General features: G+C 37.5%; 1 protein-coding gene across 2 annotated transcripts in view; it reads right to left on the bottom strand.

The window, feature by feature from the left end:
• Positions 1-21,677, bottom strand: part of EDIL3 (EGF like repeats and discoidin domains 3) — a 242,941-nt gene that overhangs the window by 126,746 nt on the left and 94,518 nt on the right. Inside the window, exon 3 of one of the 2 annotated variants that reach the window (XM_071455127.1) lies at positions 17,122-17,151. The exons of the other annotated variant lie outside the window; for it this stretch is intronic. Within the exon in view, the coding sequence (XP_071311228.1) occupies positions 17,122-17,151 (30 nt within the window). The remainder of the gene's footprint in view (positions 1-17,121; positions 17,152-21,677) is intronic. 2 annotated transcript variants of the gene reach the window in all.

Here is a 21,677-nt window from a genome sequence, read left to right as displayed (position 1 = left end):
ACATCAACAATATGTTTTTTTTTTTCTGATTATGGTTGTTATGGACAAATAATACAACTACTTTCAATATAAATGTTTTGTATTTTGCTGTGGGTATTTTTGTTTGCTTTTGTTGTTGTTATTCATAGAAACTGGTAGTTCAAAAATTATTTTTAGAGCAACAAAACATTGTCATTATTTGTGCTCAAATTAAAAAATTGCAGTCACGTAGTTTTGCCTAGGCAACATTTATTAATTGATAAAGACATGGGTCAGACTAACTCTCTGTTCTAAATGAATGAATGAATGATTGAAAATTAAAAAGCCTGTGCCACCCTACCATTGCTTCTCCTAATTCTTCAAAGGACCAAAATTTAAGTTCATACATCTTGAGCTTATTTAAATTGCTTGAACACCCTAATATGATTTTTCAAAATTAATTAATTAGTTAATTAATTAATTTTAACTGAGTCCACAGGATCCCAATGATTCAATTTCTGCAGATTTAGGTGTCTTAAGGAACTGGGGCCTAATCCTGCCATCAGTCCACTGAAGCACCAAAAATGCAATGTGTAAGATCTGGGCCCAGATGGCACATGAGGAGAGGTCCTAGCCAATTTCCATAGGGATATCTAGGCTTTTAAACAACATGGTGTTAAATTCTGGATAATTAATTCTGTGACAGCCTGATTAATATGGTCTGTTACTCAGATCTATAGCAGCAAGTCCGCAAATATCATTTTTTACCAAAAAAAAACCAAAACCAAACCAAAAACACAAACTAAAAAACCTAAAAAACTAACAAAAAAACCCAACAAATACCCCCAAACAAATGAACAAAATAACACACCAAATCTGTCAACTCATTTTCAAAAACAGTGGACTTCAGGGATTGATTGGGTTTTTTTAAATCAATAGTGTTGTAATACTTTTGCAGGTAATCTTTAAGTGGCTTCCAACACAAAGAGAACAACAACATTTGATCAATATTAATGAGCAGAGGAATTCAGTGGTGTGGTTTCCAGGCATTTTTAGCCATGTTCATATAAAATAATGTCAGCAAGATTAATTGTGCACTCAAAGTAATAGATCTGTTCACTTTGCTGCTCTTTTGAGTTCTTCTTTGTTCAGTTCCAGGGGTATCAGCCAACATAATAAGTGTAGTCCAAAATACATCATCCTGTTATTCAATTGAAATCCCATGCTGTTTTTGAAAAAATATTGAAAGTTAACTTAAAGTGCAGCAGGTTTTAAATTTTAGATGTTCTTACTAAAACCTCTGAGACTTCATAGAGATATGAATCAAATAAATGCATCCTCAGCAGAGCTGCAGAGGGGTTCAAGGCAGAACCATGTTATCTGTTTTCTCATTTGACAAGTAGAGTCAACGAAAAATTCAAAATAAAATCTTGTATCATGCCATACTGCAGTGGAAACTGCATATTTGAGAGAAACCATGAGTTTGTCTAGAGAAGATAAAGCCAGGAAAGCAAGGAAACCAGTTTAGTGATAGCCAACTGCCTCTAAAAAACAGCATAAGCATTTGTTTTTGCCAAATATAAAATCTGCCGATGCTTTGGTGGGAAGCAAAAATTACAGGGGATGTCATTAAACAAGAAATCAACATCAGGCCATCTTCATCACACAGTTGGATTCCCTGAACTCAAAAGTATGCTGAAACAGATGATCAAAAATCAAAGTCCACTTTTTCTTAGTAAGTCGATCTTAAGTGACAAATATGAAAAATATAAGGAGAAAATAAAGAAAAAAAAAGTGTACTCCAATGGAGTGAAATGGGCAAAATAACCACATTTTTCACAAGTAAAATTAACTAAAATGAAATAAAAAAAATCTTAGCACATTTGATGGTATCAATCCATTTTTTCTTCATGTAGAAATAACATGACTTTAATGAAAAACACTAAATTAGATATTGACTTTAATATACATCAAGGTAAAGATACAAAGCTAATTGCTTCATTTGTTTTGTGGAGTATTACTGAAGTAGGATTAATAGATAATGTTATTCTGATGATATAATAAGCTGCAAATCCCATCAAAACAAATATTGCAAGCTATCATCAAACTAATAAAACATATCAAATAATTTTTCTTTTCATTTTAAAGAAAAGTACTCTCCAGCTGCATGCCTTTATGGCAACAGCTTAAGTTCCTCTTGGCCTTACTTGAATGTCACATAGGGTTTTTCCCCATCTGATAAATTGAAATCTTCACCAGAGATCCCTCACAGAGTTTTAACATCATCAGTTGGAAGATTTCCTCTGTGTTTGGATAATAACATGACACTTTAGGTGCTTCCTCTGCCAAAGCAAAACCTTCAAAATAAGCAGTGACAGAGCCCACTTAGCAGGAGCTCCTGTGTTTTGGAATTAGTCTGTGCAAAGGCAGCCAGTGTCACACACAACTCATTTCACCTGTATGGGAAGGCAAGAATCAGCCTCCTTGCTGCAGGAGCAGAATGGCACAAGCTGCCCGTGGGGAGGGAAATAAGGATTATCACACTGAATTAGGCTCAATGCCCAGGTAATCCAGCCCTGCACTGCCTCTGCTCAGCAATTCCTGCAGCCTGAGCACAAAGCTGAACCATCCCGCCGTAGAAATGAGCAAAAACCTGCAACTGATATTTTACAAATATTTGTGATTAGCTCAGTTTCCGTGTCTTTATAGTTGACATAATTTTCTAAGTGACACACATGTTTTCTTCACACGGTTAAAAATTTCACCACCACTATGCACACAAATGATAGACTGCCTTTTTTTTTCAGAAGTACATTGACCTGTTTCTTTCCTCATCGCCCTTTTAAAAACTCAAAATGGATTTTTGAAAGGTCTGCCCCTTCAAATGTGAGATTGCAGAATTCACACTTCAGCAGACACAAATCCAAAGTATAACCGAATCCTATTCAAAAGGGGACCATCTTCCACAGAGACACGCAGATGAGCATTCAAATCCATCCGGAATGTCCCTACAGGTTCTGGCAGAAATCTGCTTTATTGCAGAAAAAGGTCAGGAATACAACAAAAGCTTCTGAGGGTCTCCAATCTTCCTCACATTTACTGCTTTGGTTGTTAATTCAATATTATTGTGAAGACTTTGAACGCCCCCAGGTGCCTGCCTTGCAGTGCAGAGTTTGGGAACTTTTGAGGAGCACATTCCCAGCTCAGATGTGCTGTCGACCTTCTGAAGGCACAGCAATCATGAAAATGTCTTCTAGACAACATGCTCCTTCTGCCACTAAAGTATTAAAAGTATTAAAGTATTAAGCATCAGCAGTAATGAACTAATGCTTTGTAGTCCAGTATTTGCTCCTTCTCACTCAGAGATCCTTTTTTTTTTTTTAATTTAAAAGTAATTCTATGTTAAAAATATACATAAACATCTAAATATTTTAGGGCCCAACTCCATTTGTACTGGTGCACCATGACAAACTGATCATCATCAGTTAATTATGATGATCATAATAAAGCTGTATTTTGAACTAACTCATCCTGAAAAGCTTCTGAAATGTAACAAGGAATTCTTCCTTGCCCAGCACACAAAATATTTGTAAAGTAAGGAGAAAAGGGAATAACCAATCCACAACAGCTCCTTCTAATCCTTAAAAAAATTCCTTTATGAATTTGCTACTGTTGCTTCTGTTTCACTGCTGGGATACACGTGTACTTTGCATCAACAAATATGCATTGACCTACACCTTGCTTTTTGTTTGGTTATTTCAACCTGAAAAGAACAGGCACTGCAGAACATCATTCACAGTTTATGTGGAATATTGATAGCAAAAACTGATTGCTGCATGTTATTCCAGTTAATGCATGAAAGCAGAGAAAGTAATTAGATGACACACACTGTCATCTCATGAACATTCCCAAAATACCAGCTTTGGGGGAAAAAAAATTAGAAAAAAATCTGTTCAGCCTGGCTTGTAAGTGAATTAGTAGTGTATTAGATTCTATCTGCCTATATATTCATTATAAACTAATGGCAGAGATCCAGACTTAATTGCACTGTGATTAAATATTTATCTTGTTTTTAATGCAGCAAATGGAGCGTGTTGATTATAATGATCAAGGTGTCTCCATCTGGATGCAGCAAAAGATAAAGTTCATCCCCTAAGTGGAAAGTGGTTTTTGGGTCATTTCTGCACATTTCCCTGTAATTCTATTCCCTACCATTCTTCTGCAGGCAAGAAATTTAACCTGGATTGTCCAGCCATCTCCCAACGTTTTTTGAGCCAATAGCTAGAATATTTTCTGAAAAGGAGCAATTCATACTTGATGGATATACAATGACTTTCCTTAAGAGTCTTAAACGTCACACCCAAGCCTTTGATGGCAAATTATACCCAAATTTGAAGCATGGCGAGTGTAGCAGGCACTATAGTGATTTTACAAAGGGTGAGGCACGAAAATACTCTAAAATCTAGGGAAAGTGTTCAACACACTACAAGGCATTTTCCCCAAATCCTCTTCCATTATTTCTCTTCATATTCCTCAGCTTTCAAGGCTAAGAACTTTCTTTGCCAATTTTCAATGCTTCAATTTTTTTTACCTCTTTGTACCCTTTGCCACCTAAATATGTGTTTCTGGATAATGCTCACAGTATTCTTCCCCCACCAGCTCTCCCACAAACCTCCTTAGCAAGTGTTAAAGTGAGACTTGCTCTGCATCCCTGCATCACCTTTCACAGGAGGATTTTATCTTCCCAGGGAACACCTGATCAGCTTACAGAAAATACATTTCCAAGGCCTCTTCCTCCTCCTCCTTTAAATTTCCCCTCAGGCAGCATCGTTCCTGCTTTTCTCATAGATGATCCTTTTTCTGTCACTGACTTCTCCCAGTCTTTCCGACCCAGCTGTGCCATCTTGCTTGCTACACTCCTTTTGTGCTTTATTTTGTCTCATTAAAACTAGATTTATTCTCCAACATACATTAGACATATTTTTCAAATTTATTTTGTAGTTGATTCTGGTTCACATCAAACAGGGAAAAAAAAAACAACCAAAAAAACCAAACCACCCTCTGCAAACAGAGAGAATAATTTTGTAAAAACTTTGCTGAAGGACTGCAGACTTGAATTTTTAATGCTAAAATATTCAAAGAAATATTAGATTAGATTTCAGTTGGGATGTCTGGAAGATTTAGTTCAAAGGTTCAGTCCTGGAAAGGCTAATGTCTACAGATTCTGCATTAAAACAAACTCTCCAAATCCATTTTTATGTGATTGGAACAAATCCATGTCTCTGTTTACTGCACGGGTAATGGCTTAAGTAAAACAGACCCAGCAATAAAGAAACTATATATTGTTTGGTAGCTAATGCAGAACCTCACTTGCAATTGGGATTTCTGTGCAACAGTGTTATTTTTATCATCATAATTCTTTTCATCATATATGAAGATGTCATTTTTTATTGTTTCACTGCAGTTTAAACTGCCAATGATGAGGACTTCTCATCCTTTTTCGCCTCTATATCTGGAAAATGGAAAAAAAAAAAAACCTGCAAAGATTATGTGAACCTTAATTATAACAGCAAATAGAATAAATCCAGTTAGTCCTCTTGCTGAGGATTCCAGGGGGAACTGAAAAATGCCACAGCCTAAACTTAGGCTGTTCATATTTGTATGAGTCAGATCCTAATTACTAGTGCTGCATTAATGACATAGAAACAGCAGAAGAGAACCTCAGAGGGTGGTTATCCTCAGGACATGAAATATTATTAAAAAGTGATGAAAGAGAATCACTAAATGTGAAATATATATAGTCCAAAGAGGCATAAAGTTGTCCACAGCAGAAACCAAGGGAAATAGACAAGAGTTACACACCAGTCACTTATTTCCCTGAGGATGTAGGACAGAGGAAATATATCCTTTTCCCTTCCACTTTTTTTCCCAAGCTGCCATCAAACCCTGCTATTTCCATGTAAAAAACCCTAAATCCTATTGAATTCCAGATCCTGTCACTATTCTCCAAATTTTTCTCCTTTCCTAGGTAGACAATCCAGCTAGGACAGCATTTATCTTTTTTCTCCTCTACCTTGGTTTTTTTGTTAACCCAGAAATCTACAGTGGTTGAGAATCCCAGCTTAAAATCACGACCCACGTTTGAAGTGATGAGCCTTCAGTCTGGAACATACACAGCAGGATCACTTGAGATCTGCTTCCTTTGCACCAGCCACTTCCACAGCACAAATTCAAGTTAGTTGCTTGTGATTGATGTGGTTCACGTGAAGCCAGTTGCACCTGGATGGGAGCACTGACTCATTTTGGTGGCTAATGGCAATAAGCCCTGTGCAGCAATACTGCAGGTTGGTCTTTTCTGATAAGCTTTAATGCTTTAACTTGAAATTCCTGCTTGTGTTTAATAGTAATGTAAATAGTTTGTGATAAGGAGTTCAAGCACAGCTCTCGGCACAGGTAAATTTTGCCTTCCGGGGCTGGGGCTTGAGTTGCAGCGCTCTCCAGGGAAATAATTTATTCCTTTAGGGAATGGCATGGCAAACTTCTGCTGGAGATTTTGCCTTATAGCCCCTAAAAGAGCCAAACAAGATTGAAGGGATAAAAAGATGTTACTGTTTATTCAAGGTCCTCCAGGTGCACTTACGGCTGAAGGCACATGTGATAGAGGGCTTTGACACTTTTATCAGTTTATCAAATTAGCATAATTGATGAGAATCCCCAGTTAGAATAAACCTAATTTAATGTGGTAATTCCCCCCCCCCCCCCTTATTTTGGCCTACCACTGAAGAAACTGTAGAATTATACAATGATACTTTACAGAGCTACAAATAGGTAAAAGAAATATATAAAAAGCAAAAATCCTTTGGCATCAGAGCCATGGAGCCTTTCCTGGTGTCCACCCTCAGGTGGGTCATAGGTAGCTTGACAGACACATCAAACTGCATGACTTGAAACAGTTTGAGGCAAAAAACTTACTTTGAATTTCTTAGGATGTTCTATTGTATGGCCTGTATTGTTCTACAAAAACTTGAGATGGAAACAAGACCTGGTGAGAAACACATTGCTTTGCACCTTCTCTCCCTGCCCCTGCTCAGAGGAGGTTTGAGCAGAACACACTCCTGGCAGCATGTTTGATTTGTGTTTTGTTTAATAAAAGAAAAGCCCAGAGTTCCTGTTTCGCAGGAAAAGAAAAATAGTAGAATTGTTTTTTCATTTAGGAGGCTGGATTAAAAAAATAAAATTGAAACATTTTTGGTCGACATGGAGAGATACTGAAGTACTCTCACTCTTTCCCTTAGTGTATATTAATAAATAAACTGTTCTGCAGTTTGAACAGGATGAAATTCTGTTGAAAAGTTGAAACTAATGAAATTCATGAATAACTGTAACACTGACTTGTAATATTACTGTAGAGTGTTAATTCATGCTTTGTTAAAACACAGTGCTGCAGGAAAATTGAATACATAAATCTCTACCCAGACCTTTTTGTTCTTGGGCTGTGCCTTCTTCCTTGTAGCTATTGCAGCCATTCCAATAAAACTTCAGGAATTCCAAGGCATCTCTCAGGGTATTTGACACAAATAACTTCCAAAGTATATAAAGGTAGATTTCATGCCAGCTTATTTTTAGTAATAGAAAACTGGACATTCATGGGAGCATGTTACAATTAAGATTACAACTGTGTTCATAATTGGGGCATATTGCAATTTCATAATTGTTATTTTTATCCCAACAGTTGCCACACAGCCACAATTCCCATGGAAGCCAGCAGAAGTTGTATCTGGAATAAGAACTGGACTGGGAAATCTTTTGGCCTTTTACTTATCTTCAGTCACTCTGACAATTTTCATTTAGCATTTTATTGCTTTACAATACTGTGGCTTGTATGTAAATGGTTTTGCCACGATTTTGTTTTGAAGTCACATGGCATTTATTTGTAAGGAAGACTACTGCAGACAATAGAAAAAAAATAGAAGAGAAAAATATGCAAAAATAGTTGTTTCCAAAAAAATTTTTTTAACTACTACAAAAGCATATTTATGATTACTCAATACACAGGCAGGTGAATGCCACATATCATTCTTTTGTCAAGCCTAAAAAAGGACATTCGTGCTCGCAGTTAAAGCATAGTTTATCTAAACGATTTCCAGTAGAAAAAAGTAAAGCGCATTTTAATTGCATCGGTAAAACTTCAAAATAATATACAATAAAAAATGAATCTATTCCGTTTCTAAGACGAAAGAAAACAGGAAGGCCTTGGCTCTTGCAAAGAGTGATTGCCATATGGGAAGTCAATATATGAGTAGAAATGATGCCAATGAAGTGGTACATATTTGTTACTGCAAGAAATCATCTAAGAATTTGCTGTATATGTGCAGAAATTCCCATGGTCCTGTCTGAGTGAAGTCATTCAAGCCTTTGTTGATATTTCCATGCATCTAAAGCAATTTATATTCTCTTTATGATAAGAAATGCATCTGAATTTTACCTGTTAGGTTGTTTCAGTGATACAGTTTAAAGAGGACTATTTAGTCTTGCCCGATGTTAGTGACAAGCAACATTTCACTGTTTTTTAAAATAATAAGGCCAAATCTTCCTTCACCTTTTTATTTTTTCCGTTCAAGCTATGACAGACTTAAAGATCTCAAAATACAAGATCCTGATTATACAATCATCCTCAAAGGAGGCTGAATTTAACAGAAGTACCAAATTCTCTCAGTTCAGCCATGCTCTCTGTACTTTGCCACCTGCCAGAGAGCTTTCCCTGGGACTTCCTCCATGCTTGCTTTAGCAGCCATCTAACCTGCTTGAGCTCGGGTTTTTTTACACTCTGATGTAATAAAATATTAATTAATGAAAAAGTGTGGCTGTAAAAACCAATAATTTTAAATTATATTTATATTTAATTAATAATTTTGTTCATTTGAACAGGAACAGCTTTTCTACAAACGGGTCCTTATTCAATATGTTTTTTGCCTCCTGAATTGATGTGCAATACACAGCCCTGACGACTAAAAATCACTTAAATTTGCACTGTAAAGGAGTGAAATTCCTTCCTCGGTATTCTTTATGTTTTCACAATCAATCCAATGCTTTCAAGATGGTCGTAAGGCTGTTTAAACCCAAAATAAGCATAAAGTAAGACTCCTTGTGATGCTATTTTGTGATTTGAGTCCTTTTCATCAGGCTCGTTAACCTGCTACTAAATCCTCAACCAACCACTAATTCTGCATGGTTTGCTTTCATTAATATTCGCTTATTTTTATTTCACTTTCCACGTATCTAATGGCAGGACGGGAATCTTTAGTGAAAGGCAATCCAAATATTTGACCAGAGAAAATTTTTTCGTCTCCACTCTAACTTTCAATGCACATTCCCACCAACGCCAGCGCACCGTGCCACTGGCATGGCAGGGGAGATCAAGGAGCAGAACCAAGTGAACGCTGGCTCCACCAGGAAAACTGCATTTTGGATGAGGCCCTTGCAGCTGGAGCAGCCCCCCTGATGCAGCTGCAAACACACGGAGCTGTGCAGGGCCAGCACAGGCACAAAGGAGAGCAGGGTGTGCTGGAGGAGGCAGTCAGAAATGTGGCAAGGGAACAAACCTTGCAACAGCAGCCAGCGCCACCGCCGCCTTTCCCTCTGCATCCCTGCATTCAGACACACTTCATCTGTGCCCATTCTCAACTCATTAATCCCTTTTTTTTTTTTTGCCTGTCATCTTCCTTCCCCAGGAATTTCTCCTCTCAGTTTTCAGCACTTCTCGGATGAAAACCCTTCCTGGCAGCAGAGGGTTTTGTCAACTCCTCTCTGTCATGTTTAGCCTTTTCACAGAATCCCAGAGTCACTGGGGTTGGGAAAAACCGACTGCAGGAGCAGGAGTGCCACCTGTGACCAATTCCAGCTTGTCAAACTGACCAGAGCACTCAGTGCCACATCAGTGAAGTGGTTCACTTCCAAAACATCGTGTCTCCCCCAAAAAAGGTGTTCTTTTCCTACAATTCTTGTCTTGTCTACCCTACTTGTCTGGAGTACAGAGGACTCAAGGAGCAACAGGGTCCACTGAGATCCCTTCAGGAACCCAGAACAGCACCTCGTTCATCTTCTCTTTCCTTCCTCATCTTCAGAGGATGAAGAAATAAATACCAAATAATAATATTTGGATGTTTATTATTCACTTCTCTTAGCTGTCCAGAGCCAGAGCTGGCCCCTTCTCTTTTCATCTGTCCTGGCAAGGACTAAACACCTGCAAAATCTCTTTTTGGGGAACACTGCTTCCCAGATGGGAGCAGCTGCACCTGTGTAAAACCACCCTGTTGATACAGACCTCATAGAATCATGGAATTTTGGGCTGGGACTTTAAATATCACCCAGTGCCACCCCCTGCCATGGGCAGGGACATTTTCCACTAAACCAGCTTTCCCAGACCTCCATCCAACCTAGCCTTGATCAGTCTGAGGCAGATGTCAGGAATGAAAAGCTTCATCTTGGAAAACTTCTGCCTCAAAATTCAGGCAAGAAAGGGAAAAGCAGCCGGAAGGAAAAGTCCAATGCAGAAATCAGTAGCTGGTTTAGGGGATACTGTATGATCTCCCACTTTATTTGTACACTGGGGTGAATATTGTATAACCACCACAAAGAACACTCTCTGAAACTGCGCAGATTATAGAAAAATGCCCATGTCTGAGTTTCTCAGGCAGCTGCCAGCACTGCAGGCTGATTTCAAACTCCTAGCTCACTTTTTTTGTCAATCTTGGAAAGAAGCAAGCCATTTTGCCAAACTCCGTTATTTTTATGATATGTGGATGGACAGTCACTAAGGGATAGGCTAAAAATACTAATTAATTTTCATTCCTGACCTAAGCAAGATTTCCAGCTTTTAAATGTGACAGGCTGCTCCAATAGCCTTCAGTGCCACCTGGCATCTAGGACTATTTTTACAGCCTAAGCCTCATTTCCATCAGAATGGGGTTCAATATGACCTTTACATAATTTTCTGATTTAGTCTATATTTTGCTTGGAATAGATGGAAAAGTAATTAGCAAGCTAGCTGCAGGCACTGGAAAAAAAAAAATAAAATATGCAGTTGGAGAAGAAAAAAGGAAATGGAATTGCTACAAATGCGTAAACCAAGTTCAGCAAGACAGTAAATCTGTGGTACAGTCCCTGGGGGAATGGCAAATCCTTTCCCTTAGAATAATTCTGAAAGATGATTTCCCTCTTTGAAATGTGTGAAATGGAAGAGCTTTGCGCACCACAGCAAAATCACTGTGGCCCCAAAGACAGCCTGGGAGCTGTCACAAAACCACAACTCCAGATCCAGCTGTGCAGTGGGCAGGAAACTGAAGTCCTTGAGACATGACCAGACACATCCTTGATGCTTTGAGGGTGACACAGAAAGCAGATTAAACATGTGTTTGGTTTTTTTTTTTTTTTTAATTTTTAAAGTTTCATTTCCATAACTTAAAAAAAAAAAAAGACATAAAAATCTGATTTTGTTTCTCTTTTCAGATTGTCCTGAAATCATCGAATGGTTTGGGTTGGAAGGGACCAAAAAGATCACTGAGGTTCAAAACTCATCATAATAACCATTGAAGAAGGCACTTTTCCCCCTTTTTTTTTTCTTTTTTTCCTTTTTTTTCCCCTTTTTTTCCCAATTACTGAAAGCCTCTTAATAATGCCTCTGTGGGCATTATTTTCATGGAGAAGAGAGACCCTTCTGTGAAATTGTGAAACCAAATTTCAAACCCACATCAGTCAAGTATTTTAAGGACAAAGACGTGGTGTAGTTATTATATAAGGATGTAAGCATAATTTTCATGTAAATATTAATGCCAGTGTGATCTCAAATGTTTTTCACTTCAATTCTTAGCCTCATTCCCTGAGAACCAAGGACACAAAGTGCCCAGAACTTTGACCAAATGGATCTCACCTGCTCTCTGATGAGCAGGGCAACACCCAAATGGCAAAAGAATTTTCTGACATGAAGCCAGAAAAAAAAAAAGGAAAAATCGATTACCTGATCAAGGTAATAAATATTCACCTGTTCAAGAAAAGACCTATCTGATATTTGAATCACAGAATTATAGGCTGATTTTGGTTGGGAGGGACCTTAAATCCCACCCAGTGCCACCCCCCTGCCATGGCAGGGACACCTCGCAGTGTCCCAGTGTCCAGCCTGGCCTTGGGCAGTGCCAGGGATGCAGGGGCAGCCCCAGCTGCTCTGGGCACCCTGTGCCAGGGCCTGCCCACCCTGCCAGGGAACAATTCCTCATTGCCAAGATCCCATGTCAATCCGCCTATTTTTAAGCCGTCTAAATTAAAATTGTTTTGAACTGTCTAATATAGACCTGGTTAGGATTGGTGGCAAATGGAACCCTCATTCCTTCCACTTTATATTGTTATGAAAAAATCCAAACCATGAAAATTTGATATTCTGAATATCAAAGCAATATTAAACTGCTGCATGGCATTTTAATAATACGTCTATTATTATTATATATTATATATCATATATTATATATCATATATTATATATCATATATTATATATCATATATCATATATTATATATTATATATTATATATTATATATTATATATTATATATTATATATTATATATTATACATTATACATTATATCATATATTATATGTTTATTATATATTATACATTATATATTATTTTTACTATTATTATATAATATGTCTAGTGTTTTAAATCTATAAAAAAAGGCAGTCCAGTAAATTTTTAAATGCAAAGATATTTAGATACAGATAACTAATTATTTTACAGCATTTTTATAGCACAAGTTATATTCTGTTGTTTGGTTTTTGTTTTTTTTTTTAAACTCTACATGTCTCATTAACAATTTTATCTCTGAGGATCCAATAATTGCACAGAAATATTCTCCTAAGAGTCATCACGGCTGTGCCAAGCAAGTCAGCTTTGAAATGTCTACTGACTGAAATAATTTACATTACCTTTAATTTTTCGTTTTTTAAAATCTATTTTCTTTCTGTAAACCGTATTTTTTTTTTTTTTTTAATTCTGTGAATAAAAAGAAAAAGACCAACACAATATGTTTTGGTATCCCTCTTTAAAAAGTTAAACACATGAGATCCAAGGAAGAAAACAAGCACCAGAGAAACCTGGAGTTCTCCTAGCAGAACCAAAACAAAGCAGGTAACTTCTGTTTTGATTTTTATTCTGGATTTATATTTCAGGTATTGCTTGACACCATGCTCCTGGAGTGAGGGTAATGGGTAAGCAATTCAGGGTAAACTCTTAATAGTTTTAGATCTCTGTTTCTCATGACTTTTTGATAACTGTATTATGTCTAGTACAACTTTCATCCTGGAACTTGTGCTCTTCCATTGTAACTCTTTTATAAAATGCCATTAATTTCCTTTAATAAAATAAACTTAATTCTATGGATTTTTACAGCTGAAGTCTCTTTCATTTGATAAAACATTTTTAGCTTTTTTTCTTTCTCAAAAGTGAATTTTTCCCCCCTATGTTATTTACTTCTTTAGGAAAAACATGCTAAAATAACTTTTATGTAAGTCAAGAAATCTAAATAAAGAGGGAACAAGTTAGATCTCATGTGGAATTTTGGAAAGGTAATATAATTTTCCTTAGAGACACAAATACTCAATGCAACTTATGTACTCTGCCACAAGGTTGTTGAAGGGATTATTTTTTAGCAATGTCTTTGAAGAAGGAGGCCCTGTCATGTAGTGAATCTTTAATCTCTACAACACCTAAACTTAAAAGACAATAGCAGATCTCACCCTGTAAAAGAGCTTTTATTACCATGAAACTCCAGATGTGTTTGCATATGTTATATGTAGAGGCAAGGCAAAGATGAAAATGCCATGTTTCCTAAAGCATTAGAATTGAAAATAAATTTAAATTTAAATTTAAATTTAAATTTAAATTTAAATAATAATAATAATAATAATAATAATAATAATAATAATATCAGTGGGAGAGGCAAGGAATGGCTCCAGTTAAGTGATGATCCCAAAGGAGATGTATTTATTACCACAGTCAAAATCAGTGTGTAGAGACAAGTGAACAAACTGCTGTGCTCTGACTCATGAGGTGTTGGAAGAATTACTCTTTAATAATTGTAGAAACTACTCCAGGCTCCTTGAGGAATCCATAAAACCACGGGGAAACATTTTTGGGATGAAAAGCTTCAAACAGCAGGACATCCAGCAGGGGTTCCTTGCTGCATTAGGCTTTGAAAAATACTTGTCAACAAAGGAGCCTGCTCCTGGCTCAACAGACAGCTTTCAAAAACTCATGTCACGTATGGATGGCATAAAAACACACGGAAAAGAGAGAATTTTCCTGAGATTTTCCTACTTCTATTAAATAATTATTTAATTGAGCAATAATTTAGTTAAATTATTTTACTGGATTTGATTTTAAGTCAAAGCAAATGAAGAAACATGGTGAAGTGACTCAAAATAGAGTTTAGATGGTCCACAAGGACATAAAATCATAGGTTTTTTAACTGGAAAGAAAAAAATAGATGTGGAATAATGCTTAACCAGAGGCATTGCTAAGGAAAACTCTGTTGAAACTGTGTGGAAAAACTCCTTGAAAAAACTCCTTTATCTTTCCTGGTAAAGTAACTTGGGTGAAAAACATGGGGTTATAATTAGAGTTCGTAATTAGTCTGAAGCACTCTGAAACTCAAGGAGCTCCAGTGAAATATAATTTCTGTAGGGAGATAACTACAGGACGCTTATTATTACAGGGTTATTAATCTTCAATTTACTGCTTACAACGCTCAAAGTAAAAATTTTAAATTTTAAAACTTTGCTTCTACAAGATTCCTCACAGATGGCATTGTCAGAGCAGCTAGGCCCTATCCCAAAAAGCAGAGTATGGGAAATAGCAGTGCTACATCCCTTTGATTAAACAGGAAAGGAAATTTTAGTTTTGGTCCTGATCACAGGTCAATTAACAGTTTGTAATTTTCATAAAACGTCAAAATAATTTTTAAAGTCTTCATAAAAATATTAGATGCAATTTATCCTACCTCATGTTGTTTCACAAGTGAAGGCATTTGTTGGAAAAATACTGTGTGCATTGATTATGATTAGATAATGATTAGATAAATTTCATTAACTGGAGGAAAACTGCTGCACTTTTTGTGTTGGAAAAGAGGAAAACCTGGTATTGTATAAAACTGTCCCTACCAGGCACATGCCACTGGAAGGCTCTAGGTGAGTGCACGAGGTTTTGAATGCAGTTTCTATTTATTTTTCTGCAGCCCTGCAGCTTCCAAACTGATTCCTACCCTGAGGGAGGGGAACCTGCTTTAAGCAGAACCAGCAGTTTTACAAACGCCAATAGAATCTGAGAAATAAGTTGTATTAAAACAATCCTGTAAGAGTGCAGAACTAATCTGTGTACTTTCAAAACAGCAGCATCTGGACATATCTTACAGCAAAATCAATAGGAACCATAAATTATGGAGCATCTGAAGAGCTAGCGTTGCTTCTAAAGTTTTAAAGATGGAAATTAATGTTAGATTGCACCTTATGCATGCATTTTTCTCTTAGTATAAATCATATCTGTAGTGCAGCCCACATGGCTGTGTTGCAAATTCCACTTCCCTCCTCTTGAATGTTTTCAGCTGATGTATCTGCGTAGCTTGGCCAGATCACAGTTAGGGGCTCTCACAAAACCAGCAGTGGTGTTCAAAGAGGGAGGCCTTTCAGAGATGCTCTAAAAAAATATGAGCATTTAAACCATTTCCCTAAAGGGAAAAAGGCTGGGGGTTTTGTTCTTTCCTGAGTAAAAAAACCCATCCTTTTCTAATGCTTCTGTTGAATGGCTGCAGTAGGTTTCTGCTAAAACACTTTCCATGAAAGCTCCAAGACTGACAGATCTCCCAAAAAATGGAGAGTTGAAAGTTGATATTTAGTAATTAGAATGCATGGTCCATGGGGCTGTGTGAGTACTCTACATTTCTTTCCCCAAATTCCTCTTTTTTCTCTCTTTTGCAGCGTTATTTCTCATTCCAGTCCTCCTTCCTGCTCATTTTGCTGCTACATTCATGTTTAAAGCTCCCTTCTGCTTCTTTCTGTATTCAGTTCCAGTCTTAACTACTCTCCCTCTCTCACATTCTACTCTTGGCTTTGTTCTCTGTCCTTTCATTTATTATTCTCTGCTGTATCCTAATTACTTATATTGCTCCCAAGTTGTAGGTTAGCGTTGTAAACAGTGTTCAATCCTTCCTTGCCATCTTCCTCTCTTCATTCACTCTCCTCACCTTTTCTCTTTTGCTCCTCTGGAGGCCTTTCCTTCTTTTAACAAGCCACTATAAAGTGATTCCCCATTTATTTGATGTTTTAGCTCGCTGAGTTTGTACAACTCAGTGCCATTTCAAATATGTTAGGCTGCTCAGTGGCATTCTTCTCTGGTACACTGTCTTCTTTCTTCTTTAAATACTCCCCAGCTAATGGATTGCCAATTAATTAGAAATAGTTAATCTTCACAATAAAATAAACACGATGCGTTTGTGTCTCTCTGGGAGCTCCTAAACTAATTTTTATGACTGTGATGGTAACCATTCTCACTGCTTGGCAGCTTGTCAATGGAAATAAAAGTTCTCTGAGCAGATACCCCAGCCATCGTTTGGAGAATGTTTTCTTTGAGCATGATGCTTCTGCATCTGCTGCCTTTCTTTTCCCTTCCTTCACTGCTGGTTCCCAGCTCTTTAAAGGATGTCAGCTTTGGGGCATCGTCCAGGTGACGTGAGTTTTGCCAGCATAAAGACAAGAAAAAAAGCTAACTTAGAAAATTTAAAAAATAAAAATTAAAAAAAAAAATCACTGATTTTTTTTTTCTTCAACTCCTGATTGAATCATTCTGTTACCTGAAGCTTGACATGCCAGCTTAAGCATGGAAGAAGGGTGGAACAATGCCACTGATATTTTTAAATGCTACAGGAGGATTATGTTTCCTGCTGACTCCGAGTAGAGGAGAAGGAGAAAAATAAAAGAAGGGGGAACAGAAGAGGACAGATCCCAGCTGTGATATTTGCCAAGCTACACACAAAATGAAACAGGCTGAAATGATTTTGGTAAAGGCAGGTCTCAATAAATGGTTGCCACAATGCAGATGTGATGTAAATAATTCATACCTGCTGAAGTTGGATCCTCTTCAATGGAGGCTGTGCAAAAAGGTGTCAGGAGTGGGGAGGGAGGCAGGGACAGGGAATGGGAAGAGGAAGGAAGGGAAGAGAGAGAGAAAAAGAGAAAAAAAAATACAAATGAAGAAATCCATGTAATGCTAATGGTTGTATTATTTACATTTTATTCATATAAAAGCAATTAGGTATAGTGAAAAACTTTATTCTCATAACCCTCCACCCCTTCTGCTCCACCCAGCTTCTTCCCAGCCTGGTGGGAATTGCTGATTCTGAAATTGGGCAGTTAGGGAGACAAAGTGGCTGTTTTGGGGTGGGCTGTGTGTGTCTGTCTGTCTGTCAGGCACACAGTAACTGGCTCCCCATTCCAGATGTTTATTTTTCTGCGAAAAGCAATGAAAATCCTGTCTTCACCTCTCCCTTTTGTTGACAGATAACCATTAAATTGCCTTAAGTTGCCATCAAAAAAGCACTGATGGCTCTGGACTATCTATTACTCTCACATTCAAAAGAAGGAAACAGACATATTCCCAGCAAAAGTGAACTTTAGAAGTACATCAGTGACCTAATTCTTTCTCTTCTTTTAGTCAGTGTGGTTTATATACACATGCATCACAAAAACCGCCTCTTCACAGCCTTGAAAAACTTTTGGATGACAGTAAAAGCTGAATTCAAGTGTTTCTCACTTGGATACTGTGAAAAGGACCCAGAAGTGAGAGAACCCTCCATAAATGTGATATAGAGATATTAAACACGTGTATCCATACTTTTGCTTCTTCCCTTTTAACAAACACCTGCTGCCAGTTGAAATGGGAGCTCCTCCTGTTTTGATTCCTTGCAGAACCAGCTCAGACAACACTCCTTCATCCATGGCAGGCATTGATCCAGCCTGGCAGAGCCTGCACATGGCATGGCTAAAATCTTCAAACATTTCCTCTAAGACCACCACCATGCTTGGTAAATTCGCCAATTCGCCTCTTTTTTCTTTTTTTTTTTTTTTTTTTACTTTTGGTATCACCCCATGTTTTGTGCAGGGAGAAACTGGGAGGGGAACAGGGAGACCTTCCCTTTTTTTGGCAAAAAAAATTGTCAGCAGACACACCAAGTGCAATTGAGAAGGGCCACAAACCCCTTGGTTAATTCAGCACAGTGTTCTGTGTATGCAGCTGTATGTGACAGCCAGTGCTGAACACATCAGTTATTGCTAATTGCAGGGTAGCATGGTGTCCTTTTGGGGACTGTCAAATCTAATCGAGGGGAAATAATGAATTACTCTCTCCAGCACCAGCCAACCATCTTGTCTCTAACCACAGTGGCTGGAAGTACACAGGTGATTTTTATTTCTGAAGTTTGGCGTTCAGGATAAACCCTGAAGAAGGCTACACAGAAAAAAAAAACCCATAACATTGTGTCAGACATAATTTAAAATGTCCTGAACATGGTACTTAGCAGAGCCTTGCCTTCTGTAGCTCCTTATTTAAAGTTTGAAAGTGTGTTTTGAAACTAGATTAATCCGTTATGCAGCGTACATATGTAAAGATCACGTCAAGCTTCAACATGCTCTTTTGCTACTTAAACTAAATTTAAATAAAATGTGTTTGTGGTAGTGGAGGGTTTCAAGGTAATGAAAAAAAAGAGGGAAAATACCACGCCACTCTTTTTAACTTGAACTAATCAGCTGAATCATTAATTTAATAATATGAAAGCTGATTATAAGCACACACAAAAACCCCCAAAAACCAAAGAAAGCAACCAGCCAATCAAAAAAAAGGCCAACAAACCCTACTCTCCCAAACCCCACAAAAACAACAAAACTAGTCCCCAAACCAGAATATTTAGAATATTTAAATCTTAGAAAAGCAGACTCTGAAGTAAATAACAAACTAAAAAAATTAAGTCAATAAAGTAGGTTGCAATTTCTCAGGGTACCAGTGGAAGAGACAACTACACAGACAGAAGAGAACATGAAAGCAGGAAGTCAAAATTTTACAAATGCCCCAAATCCATATTAGCTTCCAGCTCTGCTGGTGCTTGAATGAAAAATAATTCAAAGTACTGGAGAGTCTGCCTTAAAACTGGTTAAACAAAATTGTCCAATTATACAAGGAATATTTATTCCAGTAACCGTTTCCTTCAGACTGCTATTTGAATAATATTCTGAGACTTAATTATCAGGATGAATAGCAGCATTAGCAATTCAAAGCTGGGCTCTGTTGCTACTCTGATGGTTGTTTCAGAGGGACCACTCTGCACTTAGGTACACATCTAAATAAAACAGGATGGCTGAATCTCAGCTGAATAAATCACTCAGATGCCAAAATGGCTATGCCAATAATGTTACTTTTCTGTTTATTTAATTAATTTTGGCTGTTTGATTGCTGGTTTAAGCTCATCCAGGAATAGACTGTGTTCTTTTTCTGTCTCAGTTAGAGTTAGTGAGAACTGCTTTTGCAAAAATCCCTAATTCTACTCGTCAATACTGCATTTCTTAATCCTAGACAGAAATTAAAGATGAATATTAAAAATGGAGATGAAAATGCAGTTCTGAACCTGTTCACAATTCATACAGACTTCTGGAAAAAATTAAATTAACCTAATCTCTTGCTTTTTGTGACAGGATATTTTTACCTCCCGTTAGATTAATAAACCATGTTTAAAAAAACAGCCTTCAGTAAGATCTTGAGTACTCAAAGAACATACCTACTTTTGCTTTATCATACCAGCTCAAATGCAATATCAGCACTCTGCTTTCCACTTCTTAAGGAAATGCGCCAAATTACCACACCAAAAATTTCCTACACGACAACACCTATTTTTAAATTTTTTTTTCCCCATCAGCAGTGCTTTAAAACACTCAGTTATTTAAAAAAAAAAAAAAAAATCTATTTATATAGTGACTCATCCCCGGGGTGATTATGTGTAATTGACTCTCTGCTGGTTTCAGAGGAGGGCAGAGGGGGTAAGGGGGAGTTGCCTTGCTCAGCTGGGCTGGCAGAAGCTGGTGAGTCACTGCTGTGGGTGGTGGGTCCCCATCAGCCCCGTGTCCTCCTCCTGACTCCCACAGAGGAGCCATAACTTAACAACAACAAAAAAAAAACAAAAAAAAAAAAAACAAAAAAGCCCCCCAAAAAAGTCACAGACATCCCCAAGTCATGGTCTTATGACAGCAAGGCCTTGAGCTGTAAATTGTTCTGCAGCTTTAAAGCATTTTTCACCGTGCGTTTCTTCCCACTTTTAATGCGTCGTTGGCAAAATATAATAAGATATATGGCGGGAAAGATATTGGATTTTATCTTCAGAAAAAATCTGATGTTCACTTGGGGAAAACTTAATTTTGTTTATCTTAGAGGTGAATAATGCTGCATGACATAAGTGGGATAAAAAAATAAAAAAATCAAGAAGACACGGGCAGGTTTGGAAAGCCTGTACCAGGTGACATGTCATCCAACATTAGCTTAAGAGAGATAATGCAGAAAGGCAATGCTTGGATAGTATCTGAATATCTCTGCCAGACTCCTGATTATCTCTGTTACAATGGCAGAAACCTTGACAGGTTTAGGGAAAAAAAAACCCTGAATTTTGAAGCATAAATATCTCGGTTTAGGCAGATCCAGTGTAACAGCCTGCTATGCTAGGTTATATCTTATGGCACATTACATTAGCTTTGCATTTTTGCATTATATTAAAGTTTGTGTTAAGTTTATATTAATGTGAAGTTTTTTTTTTTAACATTCAAATAAAATGTTAGACTCATGTACAAAGGAATAAACTTGGATATATATGGCATTATCCCTATGGAGAATCTGCACAAGAGGACCACAAAATTATCCAAAGGAACACTAAGCTCCAAGAGAAAATAATGTTTTTCTGAATGCAGCATCAAAACCCAATTATAGTCTCAGCATCGGATCTCAGGGGTCCCAGAGGACCTGTGTGCAAGGAAGAAGGCTGACTGGCTCCCCAAAATCTCAGCTGTAGTCATTAAGAATGTGATTTTAATGCCACAGATGTTCCACTGGAAACACGTGCCTGAGATCCCTGTCTCTTCCCTCTCTCCACATCTGACGGAATTCAGCATCCTCAGCCCCTTGGAGCAGCATTTGCTTCCTTGCCTGCTCCAGCTGGCCAAGCTGCTTTTGCACTCATTCATGGGAAAAAGGGAAAAAACAACCCCAAAAACTAAACCCAAAACAAACACCTGAAAAACCGCAAGAAACGCCCCAAAGAAACAGGTAGAAAAGGCACAACAGAACACACAGAAATGAACAAAATCCAAGCCAGAAGGAGCACACCAGGCCCCTCACCAGTGCATGGCAGAGATAACTCTCCGTGAACTAATGAAACTCTGCTGGGGTGACAGATGTTCGATGGAAAACAAATATATTAATTAAGAAACCCCAAAAACGGCCCTTGGCACTTGGTAGAGAAGATGTATCACTTTCCACAGGTCTACATCGATTTAAGCACTTAAAATCTATGAAAAAAAACTTACTCTTTCTTCGTGGTTTTGTTTCAAGAAAAATAAATTCTAACAGAAAAGCGGGTGTCTG

This window comes from Agelaius tricolor, unplaced genomic scaffold, assembly GCF_023055355.1.
Source record: "Agelaius tricolor isolate 1412-34295 unplaced genomic scaffold, bAgeTri1.0.p SCAF_44, whole genome shotgun sequence".
Lineage (NCBI taxonomy): Eukaryota > Metazoa > Chordata > Aves > Passeriformes > Icteridae > Agelaius > Agelaius tricolor.
This window is presented reverse-complemented; position numbering and strand designations above follow the sequence as displayed.